Source organism: Macrobrachium rosenbergii, chromosome 17 (genome assembly GCF_040412425.1).
Source record: "Macrobrachium rosenbergii isolate ZJJX-2024 chromosome 17, ASM4041242v1, whole genome shotgun sequence".
Taxonomy (NCBI): Eukaryota; Metazoa; Arthropoda; class Malacostraca; order Decapoda; family Palaemonidae; genus Macrobrachium; species Macrobrachium rosenbergii.
Genome location: NC_089757.1, coordinates 28,490,765 through 28,510,764, shown reverse-complemented (window position 1 = coordinate 28,510,764; position 20,000 = coordinate 28,490,765). Strand labels below are relative to the sequence as shown.

Genomic DNA, 20,000 nt, shown 5'->3' with positions numbered 1-20,000 from the left:
ATCCTATTGAAAGTAAATGATTTATTGTTCGAAGTAAAATGCATAAAACTGTGATGAAAAGAGGCCGCTTGAAGCGTCCATGATAACGGAAAAATGCAAATAGAGTTGAAAGGCCTCACAATGAAATTTGCTTAACGTGATGAATTCTATCAAGAAAGTGCCAAAAATGAAAGGTAAATTAGCAAATTTCATCGTAAGTTAACCATTACAATTGTAAATCTTAAAACACATTTTGGCATCTTAAAAATCACAATTTTGGGAAAACATGAAACTCCATTTTCCAAAATTTGTGAAATGAGCTTTTGGGGGATTAAATTAGCCATTTCTATACAAACTTTTTCGGAATGGACAACCAAAAACCGTTATGCAGATGGAAAAAAGGCAAAAACTGGTGTAAAATCATGGATTGATCCAGAAGGAAGAGGTAACCTCGCATTTCGAAAAACAGATAACGGGATCATAGGGAACGCAAATCGGGAGCAAATTCCTATTATTGGCAGTGAAGGGAAAAAAAACACAGTCAGCGAACACTCTCCTGTCACTTCAGAGAGCAATAGACCAGCCTCTTGAAAAGAGAGCAATAGACCAGCAGCCTCTTGAAAGGCGGGAGGTTGCTGGAATCGGGAAAAACATAAAGGGGAAGAAAATTCCAGTACTTTATCTGTATGGAATTAAAAACAAAGATCATGGGATTGTCTGTTCGAGCTCTCATCGAGGAACTTGTTAACATACGACGAGGTAGATGCAATTCACGTTATGATTTCCACTGACTTGAACTGGCTTTCGACGCTGAGAAGAGTAAATGTAATCCGTAGAAATGTTCGAGTTTATTCGGTTATGGGATCAAAGTACAGATTAAAGAAGCCTTTGAAATTACGCGAAATCGTACGAGTTAGTTGGTAGATGAGAATTTTATTTGAGTTTGAAAAACCGAGAACGTTGACGAAGACTTTGAGTATAATGCAGTATGGCTCCATTTCATATGTACAGTATATAAGAGAAGAGATTGCGCTTGATATTTGTAGGCCTACCGGAACGGAAATATGCAGTCACACGTGATTACGCTTAGGACTTTGGAAAATACTTTCATATTAATTTCTGATGTGGAAAATATTCATTTCCGCGTATAACATGCATAAAAAGACTATATTAGGAACCCAAACACACCTGCCACGGCCGCTGGAAAGATTATGCTAAATAGACGACCCCACAGATTATTTGAAATTAAAAAAGGCCGTGTGAGTCATGGAAACAATAGCATGGGGAGGAAGGGAGTCCGTGGGTTACTGAACTTCGCAGAATGGTTCCTTTTAGGAAAGAAGAGTTGAGAGAATGGAGTCCATAGTATAGGAGAAATGGAATCGCAAAGATCAGTCATCAGGAAGTATTTGTAAGTTTAGAGTAAAATTCAGCTTGTTTGGTGTTGTTACTGCTCAGCTGTCATTGAAAACGATGCCTTAGTCATTGCTTATTGTCAGCCAACAGGAAAGTCAGGCGTTATCGAAGTCTAGGCTGTATATAAAGCGGCAATGGAACAGACAGCCCAGTCTCAATATCTGTCCGAGAAGAAAAGGAAACTGAATTGAAAAAATAGGACTGTCGGTTATTCCCAAGGAAACGGTAAACCAGCTTCTTAAAGGTGGGGTGGGCATGCCCAATGAATTTCGCATTTTGCCCGTATGGGGAAGCAAGCAATCACTGAGCCGTTCAATCCGGGAAAGGCTGTTTTCCATATAGTAGGTACGGGAAGAAGACCATAGATTTCACTTTAGCAAAGATACCCTATGTCAGTGGTTCTTAACCTGGGGAGCGTCAGCAATTTCCAGACGAGGCACGATCCCTAGGGAAAAATAAAAAATTCTCTAATTATATTCGTTATTCTCTTGACAAGAGTGAGGAACTAATATTCAGAAGTTTATGAAAAAATGTAAACGTATCGCCATATAACTTTAATTTCCTGTGGTCTACTGCTCTAGTTAGACCCGTTGGGTTCACCATGTTTTGTAATTACTTACCTCCTTCCCTATCCTTCGAAACCCCTTCTCTTTCTTTTTTTCGTTTTCACATATTTCTGGGAGGGAATTTTACTCACAGATGCAAAAGGGGCATGGAGGGAAGGACCAACTCTTAGAGGGGGCGTGGTAATAAAAAGGTTAGGAACCACTGCCCTATTTATTTGCAGTGCCTAGGGTTGTGTTAATTTCGTAAAGGAAATACATGATTTAACTTCTGTAAGGATGTGTTCTGTAATCAAAGTTACAGCGAAGCACGATCTTAAACATAGCCTGAATACTTAAGGTACGATTATAAACAGAACCCTGAATGTGTATAGATTGCGAGAAAAAAATGCAGTAAATCGTACACAACTTTCTTGGCACAAAGGCTGACGAGACAGAAAGGACGCTTAAGGAGAAAAGGAGAATGAGAAGGAGAAAAGGTAGAGGAGGTAACTCTGGAGATAGCAATAATAATAAATTGAAGTTTGCACCAGGAATATTCTACGTTTTGTTTGATAGAAAAGCTGCTAGAGTATTGTACGCTTTTATCACTATGAAAGGTAGGGCTTTGCAACCTAGAATTCGCTAAACCTTGGGGTTTTCGTTTTCGGTACTGTGCAGTGTGATGGCTCATATCGATTATGATGTTAATGCAGGATTAACAGATGAAACTTTAATAGCCTTTGATAATGAATATATTTTGATTTAAAAGCCTCTTACATCCAGTGTCAGTATATTGGTGTGCACCACATGTGCAGATAGATCAAGGGACACTCGTTTAACCATTTTTTTTTATCCATCTGTTATCATGTTCCCGAAAATTTGTTTTACAATACCGTTTTAAACGTACAATTGAAACGAACTCAGTGGCACATACAGTGACACGTTCATTGCGAAATTGCTGAGGAAAAACTGCAAAGAAATTTCTCAACACTAAAATGAGAACACTTTTCAGAGAAGTCTGCGGGATGTTAAACCCATTGTTCACTTACTCGTTCCTCTCCTATTGGTGCAACGTGACAAAACATATATATATGTATATACAGTATGTATGTATATGTGCGTATATATATATATATATATATATATATATATATATATATTTGTGTGTGTACCACTTACACAGATAGCAAAAGAGCAGAGGTACTTAAATATGTATGTATGCATGTACTCGTATGTGTATATATATATATTATATATATACATACATATATATATATATATATATATATATATATTTGTGTGTACCACTTACACAGGTAATAGAAAAGCAGAGGTACTTAAATTCAAACAAGTATGTAGATCATGCGTGAAAATCTCTTATCTTGTGTGTTGTATCCTAAGAACTCCAAAATTTGGCAGTCATTTCGAAAGGTGTGTGGTGAAGATACTGATTTTCGCGAGCAAAATCTGAATTATTATCAGAAGAAAACGATATAATGATTTAGGACTTTTCAAATGTGATTACTGGCGAGCTTTTAGGATCGTATTAAAAACGACTGAAAAGTGTACAGGAAAAATTCCACAGGAATCAGACCTGTGTCCCGAGCACGTCGAGCTTCAGAAGCTCTGGAAGTAGAAAAATTCATTCTTTATGAATAGCCGTTAAACAGAGTAAGATAGCAAACATTCTTCAAGAATTATGGGAGACCGATAATCACATTACATAGAAGTGCGAAAGAAATTTCTTAGAAGCATTGGCCTTCTCAGCAGTATGAGACAATGAAGTGGGAACCTAACGATTTCCAATGATACCGTTTTTCAAATGAAACTGTTGGCAGTATTTTTCTTCAGACAACTGAACGAGTTGGCATACCCTGAAATGATATTCATATCGGCATATGCTTTAAAAGAGCATCTGGTAGTGTCAGGGAAAGGACTGGAAAAGGTAATATCAGGTACAACTATCTGAGACATTTTTAAAAATATAATATTTATATGCTTTGGTCAACTGCAGGTATTCAGTAGAGGAACAGATGCAATCCTAAAACAAATTTAAAGTTAGGGGGCTGTGAAGTTATACCAAAAAGGCAAAATGAAATAAAAAAAAAGACTGGCAGGACTTGAAAAGCTGACATTAAACAGGATGAAAGGAACATGATTTTTTAACCCCAAACTTAATAATAAGTCTGACCGTCTTTCTTGAAAATGGGAATAAGACGCCATATTTTAGTGGCTGTTACATATTCCAAAGGAAGGAGGCTGAATAATAGAGAGAAAATTGGTTGAAGGAAATTGCTAAGGTATTTGTAAATCTCACTGTGCTAAAAGCATTTCCATTGTCATATAAAGCAAAAATGGAAAGTGCACCAGACATTTGTGTCTACCCGCGTACCTGATGAGGGAAGGAGCGTAAAAGTATAATATCCTTGAAAAGAAATATAAAGAATGATGGGAGGATAAGATGTTTAAACAAAATGAAGGAAAGCGGAAACCCCATGGAAATTTTGATAGTATTTACACACAATTAAATTACCCGCAGTAAGAATGAACCGTCATATTTACAGTCACAACTTTTAATTTTCATCATTAGTTACTTTACTGAATTGAGTTGTATATAGAATTTAGGCCAAAGGCCAAGCACTGGGACCAATGAGGTCATTCAGTGCTGAAAAAGTAAAAGTTTGAAAGATGTAACAGGAGGAAAACCTCGCAGTTGCACTGTGAATCAGTTATTAGGAGAGGGTAGAAAGTAAGATGGAAGAAAGAGAATATGAAAGGAGGTACAGTAAAAGGGGCGAAAGGGGTTGCAGCTAGAGGATTAGTTACTTTACTAAAGGTAGTAAAGTTCCATTATGTACCGCGGAAAGAAAATATTTAATGACCCAGTGAGCGAGCACGTACGCATACATGTATAGATGTGCTGTTGTGTATATACTTTTATATAAACGTGTACTCGTTTGTATATTTCACATTCTTATTCCTTCGCAGTTAGTTTGAGAGTCTGGAGTGCACGCACGTGGTCTTCTGCAAGTAGATGTTAATGTAAAGTTGAAAAACATTCAGGAGGGAACTTGAAAGCCTTTTTTTCGTCACGTTCCCCTTTTCCTCGCTGTAGAAAAGTGTGTCCTTAAAGGGGAGATCGGAATAGGAGGGAGAGAGAGAGAGGGCCATTACATTTATTTTCTGAATGCAGAGATAGAAATAATTATTGAAAAGTTATTAAAAGAAAGTAAAGAATTATTAACGAGAATTTTACCTCCGCCTTTTCAAGTGATTAACGATAATTGCACTCTCATCCAAAAGTGATTTATAAAATGGCGCACTCCTTGAGATGAAAGACAGCGACCATTACAAGGAAAAATCCGACCGTGAAGTTAAGCCATTGCAAGAAACATGAATTGAAACGATATGGTAAAACGTAATAGCGCATTGAGAAGCAAACAGACCGACCGATCATCGTTTCTTTCGAGGAATCCGGCCAGCACTCGGATCCAAAACGCCATTCAGTGCTGCTCTCTGCCGGCATGAATCAAAACGCGATTTCGCGAATACCTGATGGACCCAGTTCGTTTCTTCTTCTCATTAACTCGTTTCGTTAACACGATGAAAAGCTGACGTATCGGTTGGTGTTAGATCTTCAGGAGACGATGTTTTTATTAATACAAATTATTTTATAAGCAGTGCAATTGTAATGTATTGATTAAATCAGTATACGCGATATCTATATATACACGGACGTCGTTTCTTACGGTGATAATATTCTCACTGAAAGAATTACATTGAAAACCATTGACGGCGGACACATCAAATCGAATCCAGGGTCATTAAAAGCTCATTTATAGTTTTCCTGCTCCCGTCTTAAAGATGGGGGAAGGAAATAGGAACCAAAATAATCTTAAACGATTTACGGTCATATTCTGTCCCGGGATACATTTTTCTTCTGTATAAGAATTGCTCGAAATGGTGGTTTCCTTTTCTTAGCAATGTCCATTAGGATTAAAAACGAGGGGGTTGGGGTGAGGCGGTTTCTACCTACGATTCGTAGATCTTTAAAAGGAACTCTTCGTTGAGTAAAGTTTATTCATGTCAGAGAGAGAGAGAGAATTATGATTATAGGTGAATGCATTAGCCACTGAAATGTCTGCTATTAGACTGTATCTATTTTACTACCATATTGCTGTACGTTTAAACTTGTTTTATTTATAAACTGTACACTCAGTGTCAGGTTGGTAGTAGTAGCAGTGGTATAGCATCTGCTAACTGATAAGGGAAAAGACTGAGCAGCCTCGATGTAGGCAGGCCATCATCAGGATATCTCCCCCTAGACCGTTACGTGAAAGAAAATTTAATTCAATTTGTTTAACTGGCTCCTCTATTTAGTAAATGATAATGATGAGGGAATTTCTTAGAGGGATTGGGTTTTCCGTTTTTTACTTAATAATTGGGTTCATAGCAGTAGCGTGACTTCATACATGGTATGATTACATTATGTCTCGTATCTTTTGATAGCTTCCTTTTCCTGTCCTGGAACGAAAGTCGTTGGGGGAATTTGCAATCGTTTTCCAACCTGTATTTATTTACGTTGACCTTATTCGTGAACCTAATAAAGTCTGCCTTGAATGTTTGTGGAAACTTACTGTATTTTCACTGTAAGAATTCAGCTGATGAATGGTTGTTCTGTGCCTGTCTTTACTTTTCCCATAAATTGTGAAGTCTTTTTTTTTTATAGAAAAGGGAGAAAATGATCTCGGGTTCCACAGAAATGTCGCTTCTCTTCGGAGACCAGAAGTAATAAATCGTCACCAAGATATGATATTTTCTGGCAATATTTATAGCACCATAAAGACCAATGTCCTTGAGGATCCTTTCAGTAAGGAGGCAACATAACCTCTGTCCCTTTGTGTCGACAACACCACATACCGTTTGTCCTAACAGGAGGAAACGAGTTGAGTGTGTTCCCTAAAAATCCAGGTTCCCCATTATGACATGAGCAGTGAATTACGTACCTGGTTGCAGTACCTAGTTGTTAGTAGATTAATGTTGGTTGCTACTGGGGATATTATATATATATATATATATATATATATATATATATATATATATATATATATATGTGTGTGTGTGTGTGTGTGTGTGTGTGTGTGTGTACAGTATGTATGTATATATATATATATATATATATATATATATATATATATATATATATATGGTATAGTGTGTATATGCATATAGCATATATTTGTATGTGGTTGCACCTGTGTGTACGCGCACATACACACTGCATTTTTCAATACTTGTCAAGAATTTCCAAAAGCTAGTATAAAAGTGACTCCCGGTTCCAGAGGAATTGAATTTCGCGTCGCTTTATTCTCTCATGTCTGTGATGTCAGAGTGATCTCTGAAATATAAGAATGTGTTGTTTATATCTCCGAAGCCGTGAAATGCTCCTGATTTTCCTTTCGTAAAACGAGATCGTGTTGCTCAGGGAAACGTGACTGTCTTTGAAGCTTTCGTCTGTGTCTTCATGTTTTGGTGTAAATTTGTGGATTCTTCACATTTCAGTTAAATTTCTTTGATGGACTGAAAAGATATCAAGGCTAGGGTCAGAGTTCATCTTGGAAACTAATGTTGTTTGGTTTCTAGGACATCACTACTATCCATTTCAAGGGACTGCGAGTCATCGTTTTTCTTAAATATCTTTCAAACTAATTATTTGATCGAAGCGGTACTGTGACACAGTGTACAAGACATCTCCCGCTAATTTTTGGCACCATAGTGCATTGTCAAATGGTGTTAATTAAGGCGTTTACTCTTGACTTTTAAAGGCAAAGTCGCATGAGTCAGCAGAACTAATCTACGCAATCGAACATCCGCTATCCCCCATAGACAGGAAAGGGGGACGGAGATGGGGAGGCCAGGAAAGTGGGTTGCGGGAGGGATGAGGAGGGGAAGGGGAGGGAGGGACGGGATGTCAAAGTAACATTTCGATCAAATATAATTAGTTTGAGAGATATTTGAGAAAAACGATGACTCGCGGTCCCCGAAATGGATAGCAGTTCGCCATATCACATCATACTATTACTGTGCACTTAAAAGTTTTAAAAAAGTGGATTCTAGTACTCATTTTGGTGCAGTGGTAAAAGCCTCTTAAAGCTAAATACATATAATGTTGTGGAATTAAAATTCTAACCGGAATTTCGACGATTTCCTACTCGATCTCGTATGATAATAAGGGGTTCCAAAGTCTACGGCCTTTCTTTTTTTTTTTAAATCTCAGAGTGAAGATGGTATTGTTTTAATGCTAAAGGGTTGGGAAGATGCTTCTGCGCGTGAACATTAAGACTAGGAAAACAGAATCCTCTTTCTAAAATTTGAAGTAACATCGAAACGGTTTCAGAGTTATAGTTAATTTTGTGAACGTTGGTCTTAATTGCAAAGTCTGACAAAGGTGTGGTCTTATACCAAATTAATCAAATTAAAAAGTGATTGGGACTCTGTACGAAATACATATAGACGTATTTATCAAGAATATAGAATTTTGATAGGAGTAACCCGAGTGAAAATGTTAAATTTGTTTTGAAGGGTACAAAGAACTGCGGCGCTGGTTTCACACTTTTCCTTTAACGAATGATGAACAAGAAATGCAATACTTGCTAAGTGCGTCTCAGATAGACGACACAGCTTAGAGATTACGAATGGGGAAGAAAGAAAACAAACATCTCTCTCTCTCTCTCTCTCTCTCTCTCTCTCTCTCTCTCTCTCTCTCTCCTGCTGAAGGATATTGTTTACGTTGTTTATATAAGGCACCGTCTTGTTTACTATTCCCTTTTCCGTTTCTGTTCACTCTGAAGTATCTCCGGGAGATAGACCACCGAGGTTAACCTCGGGGGTTAACCCGTGCCCGCGTCAGTAGCCTCGTTTTCGGCGGTCGTAAAAACGTCTGGCCTCTGCGAGTGTTACTTGTGGCTTTGGGACCTGCTGAAAGACGGCGTCGTCATATTAAACCACCTCCTGTTCACCGTGAGAGAGAGAGAGAGAGAGAGAGAGCTTGTGAGAGAGAAGGAGAAGAGAATAGGCGGACAACAAGCAAGTTTCAGCATATTGAACTGCTCCGTCTGTAACGAAAGTTTACTTATACAAACAACAGTACAACTTCAGTGACTAACTTGGAGAGAGAGAGAGAGAGAGAGAGAGAGAGAGCATCTGAACCATAAAACGGTGATTTTACCCTAGGGTGTATCTGAGAGGTTTATCGGGAATTTGCATAAGATTACAACATCTTATATTGAGGAAAATTGCATTTACCATTTAAAAGAAAAATCACAACCTCCTTCCGACCTTTCCTTTTGACTGAGCTATTTTCCTAAAGCAAATAATTCTAAAAGCTCCTATATGTTCATAGGACATCAGTTTTTTATTTTTTTTAGGCCAGTTGAACTTTATGCAGTACTTTTATCATTAATTACTATTCACGGCAATTTCCGAATCGCTTAATTACTGTTATATTCATAAACCGATTTCGAACTGCGATACTTCATTAAATTTTTACAAATTTGTCTTTGTGATAGGTTACTATTTCAATATCTGTCTGCCTGACTTCACTTGAAATCTGCAGATACTGATTTACATTACATATATCGCGCTGGAAGTAACTTAACTCACGCATCCACTTAAAACTGGACTTACACACACACACACACACACACACACACACACATATATATATATATATATATATATATATATATATATATATATATATATATATATACTCGTATATATATATATATATATATATATATAATTTGTATATTGAAAAAACAGTAATTGGAATCACTTCAATTTTAACTGGTAATTTAAAAAAAGAAATCCCCTACATTAGATTACCTGCACAGAAGATTTGCCAGCATTGCGATGAGCGCCTTAAAATAGTGAGCCTTTCACCTTTATCTTGCACGGTTTTTTTTTTTGTTTTTTGCCATCTTTGATATTAGGGCCCTTTAGTTTGAATTCCTCGTCGGCTCTTGCTCTTTCTGTCCATCACTTTTTAAGTTTTCCTCTCCTCTCCTCGTTCTTCCCAATTTTTTCAGAATTGTACACCTTCAAAAGCTCATCTCATCTCATCTGCGTCATCCAAGTCTCTTTTGTGCTTCATTTCCAAAGCATTGCTTTCTATGCACTTTACTCTTTATCCTTAGTATTTGGCTCACATCCTGCTAGCCCCCTGTGACTCACCTCTCCTTTCATCTTAATACCATCTATAACATTTATTCTCAGATGCCATTATGAATAAGTCACTTCCATTCTTTCATCATCCTTATTAACATTCTTACTCCATCGTACAAGTGCCCACGTAAATTCTTAAATTTGCTCTTACCGTCACTTTCAAACTTCTCCCCCTTACAAACTTTTACACGCTTTTACTAGACACTGCAGTTTCTATCTCTAATCAACACTGTTCCTTCTGGAAACATCAGTCTTAGCACGCCATTCACGAGCCATTTTCTGTTCCAGTAACTTTGCCCCTACATCTCTTGTCCTTTCTTTGACTTCTCGTGGCACTCCATCTCCCCACTTGTACACCAGGCCAGTAATTCTCCGACCAGCTATTACAACGACCACTTCGCTTTTAGATTTAAATCTTTCGCTCTTAACAGAGATGGCACAGTCGGCAGGTATGAAGTTCATGCTATGAACGAAAATGGAGTGTTGAAATGTGTTCGTCGAGGGTATCCAAAGAATACCCATATGTTTAAATGGGAAAAGATTGTTAGATTGTGCTCTCATACAGAGCAGATAGAAGAGCAAATGGGTGTATGTAACAAGGCCAAGAGAAGGAGGAGGTCTGCTCACTTCCCCCAAAATCCCCCATGTAGGCGGAGCTTTGTCTACCTCCTTATTGCGTCAGCAGGTGAATTGCCGTAATAAGCAGGTACGTCATCGTTTACCTAGTTACCCCAAGTGGGAGGCGACTCCACCCAATTGGGTAGACCTTGTCTCTCTTGTCCTTGGATGTAACAATGAAAAGATAGGTGGGTGGATATGTACCTGATCATTATCTGGTTGAGGCAAAAGTAAAAAGAGATAGAAATATTCGATGGAGAGGAATGGTTGACTTGTAGCCATGAATTTAGTTTAGGAGTGTTGTTTAATAAGAAGGAAGTAAAATCAGATGTAAATAGAGGACCAAGTAAAATAATTTGGTGTTAAATAATATTGAAGACGAAGGCGGTTGATGAAAACCGAACGAACAGCAGCATTTAAGAAGGAAGAACAGTTTCGATGTACAATGTACAGGTACTCTTTATTTTTCGAGACAATCAGTGTCCCATTTTCAAGGATATAAAGTAAAAAATAATTTATGTAAAAGCAGACTCCGAGATAAAAAAAAAAAAAACTTAAGAACATATAATGAAAGTATGAAAGACATATAAGATTTTTTAAAAAATCAGAAGGTCAATACAGTGCATGACTGGAGCTGCCGAGTTCCAACGACAACACATGAAACCAATAGAGGGGTGGGGTTGATGCAGTCTGTCTATTCAGCTGAGGGATCATATTGAATAAATAGACACTGAGGGGTGGACAATTGATGGTCATGTGAAACTATACCAATAATTTTAAAATCCTCGTGATTATTGTTGTATTGACTTCTTTTTTTTAATTCATGCCTCGTTGAGGGTCTACTTATCCTCTTCGGGTGGAGCTCACGTACTCTCCTCCAAGGTCAAATCCTGGTTCCGTTAAAATTATAAATGAATCCAGAGGTCAGCAGAGGATTATGCCTCCTTTTTACACCTGAATAAAGTCACAGTAGTTATTGAATAGCTGGGTATTAGAGTAGGCTAGGCAGCGTGTATTGAATGATAGTTTTGTATAAATCCTAATAAAAAAAAATATTATAAATCAACGGAGCGCTATCATGAACCGAAAAATTTGGATCTGTTGGTATTTTGAATTCAGGAGGTAAATATTGTCTTTAAGTATTTATATAGATGTCTTTGGTAAAGGATAAATGGGCAACAGTTGTTTGAAAGAGATATTGGTAGCTATAAAAAATTTCCTGGTCGAAGCTATTTCAATCAGACGTTCAAGTAAAAGCCCTATGAAAGGGTGAGAGAGAGAGAGAGAGAGAGAGAGAGAGAGACCAACCTGATCCCAATAGACTTGCAGAGACCGGAAGGTTAATAATATATATACTTGTGTTTAATTTTTTTTTTTTTTTGTCAAGGATCTGTTGGAGCCATATGGCCATCACAGATAACAAATGATTCATTTATCATACTTTAACAAAGAAACATTCAATTTCCTTAGATAAAAGCCTGAGTTTGGATGCTCTGTGTTTAATGGTGGGCTCTTTATCGCGGAAATTATAAACCGAGTATCAGGAAGACTTGTTCCAAAAATATACAATAAAGGTGGAAACGTACATGTTAAAGTTTATTGAAAAGCTGAAATATTCTCTGAGGTAATTTTTGATAATGGACTCGCAGCCTTCCCTGAAATGGAAGTATGTTTGAAGTAAAATACATTCGTTCATATACGTGTGCATAAGATGAACCTTGAAACTCACATATTTTTTTCTGTTTGACTGAAAACACTCATTATTTTGTAATTTTTTGTACAAATACATAGACAATAAAGTTTGATCGAGAGCAAAATAAGGAAACTGCGCAGAGTAAATTAAAAAGTCGTAATGGTTTGGGAGTAAAAATGAAAATTTTTACTTCATGGTAAGGCTGTTGTTCTGAGCTCCGTTATCAAATGTTTCTTGAATTAGGGTAGTATGTTAACATAGAACGGATTTTGTGTATCAGTTTCAACGCTTTTATTTGAAGTACTTGGTAGTTTTTCATCCAAATAAAAATATTACTAACGTGTAGAGGTTTAGGTAAGATTCAAGTAAAAGCTTCTGTAAATCTGTCAACAATTTCCTTTCTGCTCTTGAAACATTATCACCTTTTTTCGGATGTCTAACGCTAAGAAAGACGGGGAGAGAGAGAGAGAGAGAGAGAGAGAGAGAGAGAGAGAGAGAGAGAGAGAGAGAGAGAGAGAGAGGCGCTTTAGAAACACTGTGCCTGAAGTGTTGGACTTGAGTATCCAAGCATTTAGTTACTTTTATGCAAGAGGAACCGACGTGTTGCTAATGATTCTTCTGCGTCTCTGTGTGAAGCGAATACGAGGCCTTGTTTGTGTGTATGTGTTTTTAGGACTTCACCTTTGATTGATGATTATGTAGACGGTTATGAGTATGCTTGATATCAGTGATCTGAGAAATCTATTACGAATGCTAACAAAACAAACTTAATTGGCTTCTTGGTTATAGTAAGTGTTACAAAGAATATGTTCTGAACAACATATTTTCCCAGTTCAAAGGGTCGATTTTCTACTTCACCTAATTGACGGAGTATTCGACACTATTCATATTATTCAATTCTCTTAAAGTCGGTAAATTGAAACATCTTCTTCCTCAGTTAACTTGAATCCCACCTCGTCAGGGGGTCGGCTGCTAAACTGTACCTTCTCCAAATGTTTCGCTCGCGTGCCTCGGTAAGCTAGAAAGAGCTCTGTTCCTGAATTTCACCCAGCGCTGTTTTCTTCCCCTTCAGCGGCCCCAGACGCCGTGAACGACCGACAGACGCTGCGGGAGACGTGGCTTCAGGAGATGTTCGACAAGGCCTCCAAAAACTCCTCCGGGGGATTCATCGACGAAAACACCTGCATCAAACTCATCAAAAGACTCGACTCCCAGGTGACGGTCATGAGAGTCAGGCAGAAATTGCAGGTGGGTTCGAGGTGTTATTATTATTATATTATTATTATTATTATTATTATTATTATTATTATTATTATTATTATTATTACGGTAATCATCTGTGAGTATTATTGCAGTATATGGTGAGCATATAATCTACCAATATTTATAGGTTATTATTATTATTATTATTATTATTATTATTATTATTATTCATTGGACAATAATCATCTGTAGTTTTGCAGTATATGGTGAGCATATACTCTACCAGTATGCATATGCAAACAGTCATATTTATATGCATACACGACTGTTACTTAAAATCAATTAGAAAAACGGGAATAAATACATACCATATTTATATGCATACACGACTGTTACATAAAATCAGTTAGAAAAACAGGAGTAAATACATATTTCTCAGCGAGCCTACCTGTCGCATGATGTATCTCCCGAAGGCTTAGTGACCGGAAGAGATTGGGAAAGCGACAAGACAGTCGAGTTGCACTCTGCAACGTCTCTCTGACGTCTTGTTGCTACAAGTTGCAACCTTGGTGTCGGCAGCGGCTTGCGTGACGCTTTGCTCGCACGAAATCATTCATGGGATATCAGGGCGACCTCGGGATTTTTTTGCCGGGATTCGTGCGAAAATGGTCGATCTTGTCTCATACATATGGATACATTCTTACGTACAGACGCACGTAGACGTATATTTAAAGGAATGCATACACACACAATATATATATATATATATATATATTTATTTATATATATTTATATATATATATATATATATATATATATATATATATATATACATATATATAGTGTGTATGTGTATGTATATTTGATTATTTATTTATGTAATCTCAACCACCAAAATATAAATGAGTATATTAATGAGCGAAGCTTAAGGAAGCGGATTGCCAGAGCGGAAAGCGAGAGATGGAAAGAAAATAAATAATCAAAAATTATATCTGGGTCTGCACCCGTAAAAGTAATAAGGGATTGCAATATGGCTGTCGTGCGTGGGAAGTGAACTTGAATAAACGGAAATAAGTGAACTTTTCTACGTAGTAATTACATATCTGACGTGAAATAGTATTTTTAATCAACTGTCTTCAAATATATAATCTTATCCCGTTTGAGTCTTTCTCTCTTGGTCGATGAATTTTTATTACTATTCCCGAGTGTGGCAAAATATGTAAAGGGCTTCCTTTTACAAGAATTTTATTTTAAGCTTTTTTTTTCACTGTATACAAAGACATATTCTTTTTCCCAGGATATATTTCTCGAGTCCAGAAGTCATGCTTTAGAAAGAATGATATTTCCATCCCATTTTCAAGTTACGCGAAAATATTTTCTGTACTTCCGACATCATGAAACTAATTACCATATCTAGCAGACTTCCGTTTGTAAGAAAATATTCTTCCTTCCTCTCGGATCCCCAGACGTAAGATAAGTGAGGTCAGGCCTTTGCCGTGAGTCACAGTATGATAATTGTTATCCTCGGATTAAGCCACGGCGGGTGAATTAAAGTTGAAGGCGGAAACGCAACTGTATTTTCTCTTAAAACTGAACCAGAAAAGTTTTGTTTTCTTCCTCTTCCTTAAGAAATATATTTTACGCGGGGATTTATTTGTCTTTAATTTTACATCAGGGATTGATTTCGCTCTATATTTATTCTTTCTCTTCTTTATATGTATTCTTTCTTCCCTTTGGAAATAAATTTCATCGAGAATTTATCTTCCTCCGTTCATTGTTTACTTCTCTGCTTTTTTCTCTAAAATATTGGTACTATAAATTCGCCTTGAATTTATCTGTAGCTCATGCCTTGTATCTTTTCTCGTATTCCTCCCTGTTAATATGTATGTTCTGTTATTGTTATTATTATTATTATTATTATTATTACTATTATTAACTTTCTTTTTACTTTATCTCAGCAAGAATTTGGAAACTGACGATCAGGTCTAGCTTTGAAGTTTACCCCTCGTAGTTACGATGTTGTACATATTTTCACTAATAATCCTCTCTCTCTCTCTCTCTCTCTCTCTCTCACAGGAATTCGATATAGGGAAAAGTGACGGATGTCGCGGACGCATTGACAGTCAGGAATTCATAGACATGTTCAAAGAAATCGCCACCAGACCTGAGATATACTTTTTATTAATAAGGTAAGGAATAATTTATTGTTGTTTATTGAACGAATAAGCAAAGAAAACCCTCATTTATTTTTTAAAGTAAGATGAAATTACGTTTTTATTATATTTTTCATAAAGTTGCTTTATTTTTGTTTACGATTAGATCATTATTTTTATTTGTTAGTATGGTGAGACTATCATTATTGGCTTTTTATCTGATAAAAGAAATCAGTCCTCATTATTGACTTTTATTATAATGAGTCACTTTTGTACTTGTTAGGTTAGACAGTTCACATGTTATTTTATTTTACTTGCGAGGTAACATAATCCTTATTTACTTCTTCCGGGTATTTGGATAATCCTTAATTACATTTTTATTAGCAAGGTGAAATGGTCATTATTCATTCTGCCGGTAATCACTTTTATGTTATACGTTAATGAGGAAAATTAATGACCACCGAGTTTGATAATACTAATGATATGCCATTATCTTTATAAAGGGAAGTCATTACTCGGTCATGGTGACTCAAAAAATTAATTTTTTTATACATATATAATGAAACCCCTTCGTTTCATCTATATTTTGTCGTTTCAGGCAGTTCCTGTTTTTCGTTTTAGTTGAGATGGAAACGTAGAATCTGATAGATAGTATTGTTTTTATTTCTGTGTTCTTCATTAAGATTGTGATGCAACTGCGGTTAATGTATCTGTGTTTTCATCGTCTGATTTTGTACTGAAACTAACCAGAGAGTTTAGAAAATCATACGTTATAATTTACCGTAGTTTTAGGCTTAGTACAGCATTTCCTCCCAAAAGGAACTTCCCGCCACTTAGAGTTGATTTCCAAGTCAGTTTGTTCTATTGAGAAACGGAGATATTTTAAGTGTTACTTTTGAAAATCTAATTAACACAAAGATATTATTACTATTATTATTATTATTATTATTATTATTATTATTATTATTATTATTATTCATTAGATGAAACTTATTCATATGGAACAAGCCCACCAAAGGGGCCATCGACTTGAAATTCATGCTTCCAAACAATATGGTGTTCATTAGGAAGAAGTAAAGGGAAATACATAAAGAAGAAACCCCACCTATTAAAAAAGAAAAAAAATAAAGAACAAACAGATAAACAGATAAAATTGTGAGTTTGACTGTGAGTGATTTAATTGCCAAACCGTAATCCAGGAGACTTTGGAAAGAATGAGTCTTCGACTCCTGAATTTATGTAGTGTTCTAACTCCCCTTAAATTTCTGTCTGAACTATTTACAGGTACGCTAACAAAGACTACCTCACGCTAGAAGATTTTCACTTGTTTTTGGAGGGTGAACAAGGGGTAAGTCATCGGGAAAATGGTTTGAGCGTCTAAATGTCGATGTTTAGTTTGTATTGTGTAATTATTACTGACTTTTTGGAGATTGGAGCAATTGGAAATTGTGCTTTTTAGCTCTAAATTGTTTTTGTTTTTTTTTAACAGTGAATGGCCGTATACTTGGTCCTTTAATATATTTTATTGTTATTATTAATGGCATTATGAAGAAACAGTGGACGTACTATATTACTTGTTATTAGTCAAAAATTAATGTAGATCTTTCACGTTAGATGCAGATTTACTTGTCTGAGATCAGATTTATAAATTATATCTCCATTTTCTTTATATAAAATTACTCTGTTAACTCAAAGCAAAATATTATTTTTTGGTGATTTACAGAAAGAAATCATAAAAATCTAAGTCTCAACACAAGGCTTAACTGTCGATGGTATTTGAGGTTGCTGTTAATGTTCATTTTGAAATAAACTACTGTTGATAAGGCATCTCTGATTACAGTTAGACTAAGGAATTATTTCAGATTCGAGTCTTGCCTAAACGAACGTTATTTACATTGTACTTAACTGTATATATATATATATATATATATATATATATATATATATATGTATATATATATATATATATATATATATATAATATATATATATATATATATATATATATATATATATATATATATATATATATATATATATATATATATTTGTGTATGTGCGTGTGCGTGTGTATAACATTTGTGTGTACATCCCATAGATTGTGTTCCTATGTTCTGTGTGTAAGTTTACATTTATGCATGCATATTACAGTACATGTCACTTGTTCCTACATAACTTGATCATTTATCGTTTTACGTTTGTAAAATATTTCAGTGTGTATCTTTTCGTAATTAGCCTAACCATTTTGATTATGATTATCCGAAGCAAGGAATATTAATAAATTTTGTTATTATTTTTCAGTTGGCGGGTTTAACATCAGAAAATGTTGCAGAAATTATCGAAAAGTACGAGCCGGCACCAGAAGCCCGCAAGAATAAGCAGATGCTAATAGACGGTAAGCAGAGAATAGAGTACAGACCAATTAAAGAGTGTTCACTCACCTGCAATCGTGTGTTCGTCTTTTAATGAATGTTGATGCGCTTCCATGTTACCAGACATCTTCAGTAGCATAATCTGTGCTTCACTGCCTTCCATGCTATCCACTGTTTTCATTACCATAGTCTGTGTGCCGTGAAGTTCTGCGTAAACAATCGTTTCTGTATCCTTGTCTGTGTATACCACTATACTATGTTATCTTAGTCTTTTCTTAACCGCAGTCTGGGTACTGTGGCTTCCATGTTATCAGGCCTCTCCTCTACAATAGTTTGTGTACCACTGCCATCCACGTTATCAATAGCTTTTTCCACAATCTTAGCTTTTAAGTTTCATTCTTATAGGTACAACCAAATACCCTTTTCTTCCCATGCTTATTTATTAATTTTGGCCGACCATTTTTGTTCTTATCTATATATTTACATACGAGTATATATTCAATATACTGTTTTTTTTTTTTTACATACTTACTCTTTGGATTTCATTTAGTGTCCCGTCTTTCTGTACCCGTTTCTTCTTCATTGTTTTTCGAATAATTCGTGCTGTGTTTTGTGAAGGATCTGTTTATAGAGATTCCAAATTTAATCATGTGTTATGTATGTTTGTTTGTATTAAAGTGCAGTACTAGAAAGCATTCAGAAAGTACATATGCCTACCGACAGCAAATAAGAAAAGTATCCGCATGCTGGTCATTCGGCCTTCTTTGTCCATAGAGGAACTCTCCACAAAATTCCATTGAAATCCTTGCGTAACTTTTAGAGATCTCTTGCTGACAAACATACAGACCGACAAACCTACATATGTGAGTGCATAGCCTCTGTCCAACTCTTTACGCTTCAGTTACTGAATTCCACGAAAATTAAAAGAATCGACACAGTGTTTCAGTAAATGAAACCGCATTTCTGTCCTCCTCACGAGTAAAGTAACTTCATTTAAGTTTTTCTTCACCTGTACCATTTGAATCCGTAGTTAATCAGAATAACTGTCCACCGACCACTACAACACCTTTCTATTTCGTCTTGGCTTCATATTTTTCCCTAAATATTATTCCCGTTGTCTTCTTCAGGCTTTACGAAGTACCTGATGAGCGACGAGTGTGACCTCTTCGACGCGAGTCACCGGGAGGTGTGTCAAGACATGTGTCAACCTCTGGGCCACTACTTCATCTCCACCAGTCATAACACTTACCTGCTGGAAGACCAACTCAAGGGGCCGTCGAGCGTCGATGGGTACATCCGGGTTCTCACCTGCGGGTGCAGATGTGTTAAAGGTAAGGTTTTTCTGCACACGGGGATTAGTGGTCACTCCCACGAGGTCCTTTCGAGTATAGCTGTCACACGCAAAAAACTTCCAACTTCTCTGATCCCTTATATTTTTGGATACGGCTCCCGTTGCAAACCTACCGTCCGAATTTGGGGAAGAAATGAGCGGATATGTATATATTTCAGCGCCTTTGAATTCCAGTGAATTTTATTTAAGCTACGTTACATCCGTTTTTACTCTTATAACATAAGGGTCGGCATTTTCTCCTAAGTATATGGAACCTGCCGATCGTACTTACCAGTTTGGAAAACAAGAACTGCGCCTAATGAACTCTTAACTTCTCGATCCTCTGGGGTTTTTGAATCATGCGGTAACCAAAATTTATATCAACAACTACGTACATGATATATTTGTTGAATTCTGCTCTGTTTTCCTTTTAGGTTTCTGTAAAAGAAAACTATCGTGCCGGCT

The 20,000-nt window shown here is 36.3% G+C and overlaps 1 protein-coding gene across 5 annotated transcripts in view; it reads left to right on the top strand.

Moving 5' to 3' along the window:
* The window catches only part of LOC136847823 (inactive phospholipase C-like protein 2), a 607,840-nt gene that overhangs the window by 531,607 nt on the left and 56,233 nt on the right, over window positions 1-20,000 (top strand). For all 5 annotated transcript variants that reach the window (XM_067119761.1, XM_067119760.1, XM_067119762.1 and 2 more), the window contains exons 4-8: window positions 13,550-13,725; window positions 15,757-15,869; window positions 17,118-17,181; window positions 18,135-18,228; window positions 19,333-19,536. In XM_067119761.1, coding sequence (XP_066975862.1) covers window positions 13,550-13,725; window positions 15,757-15,869; window positions 17,118-17,181; window positions 18,135-18,228; window positions 19,333-19,536 — 651 coding nt within the window. The remainder of the gene's footprint in view (window positions 1-13,549; window positions 13,726-15,756; window positions 15,870-17,117; window positions 17,182-18,134; window positions 18,229-19,332; window positions 19,537-20,000) is intronic.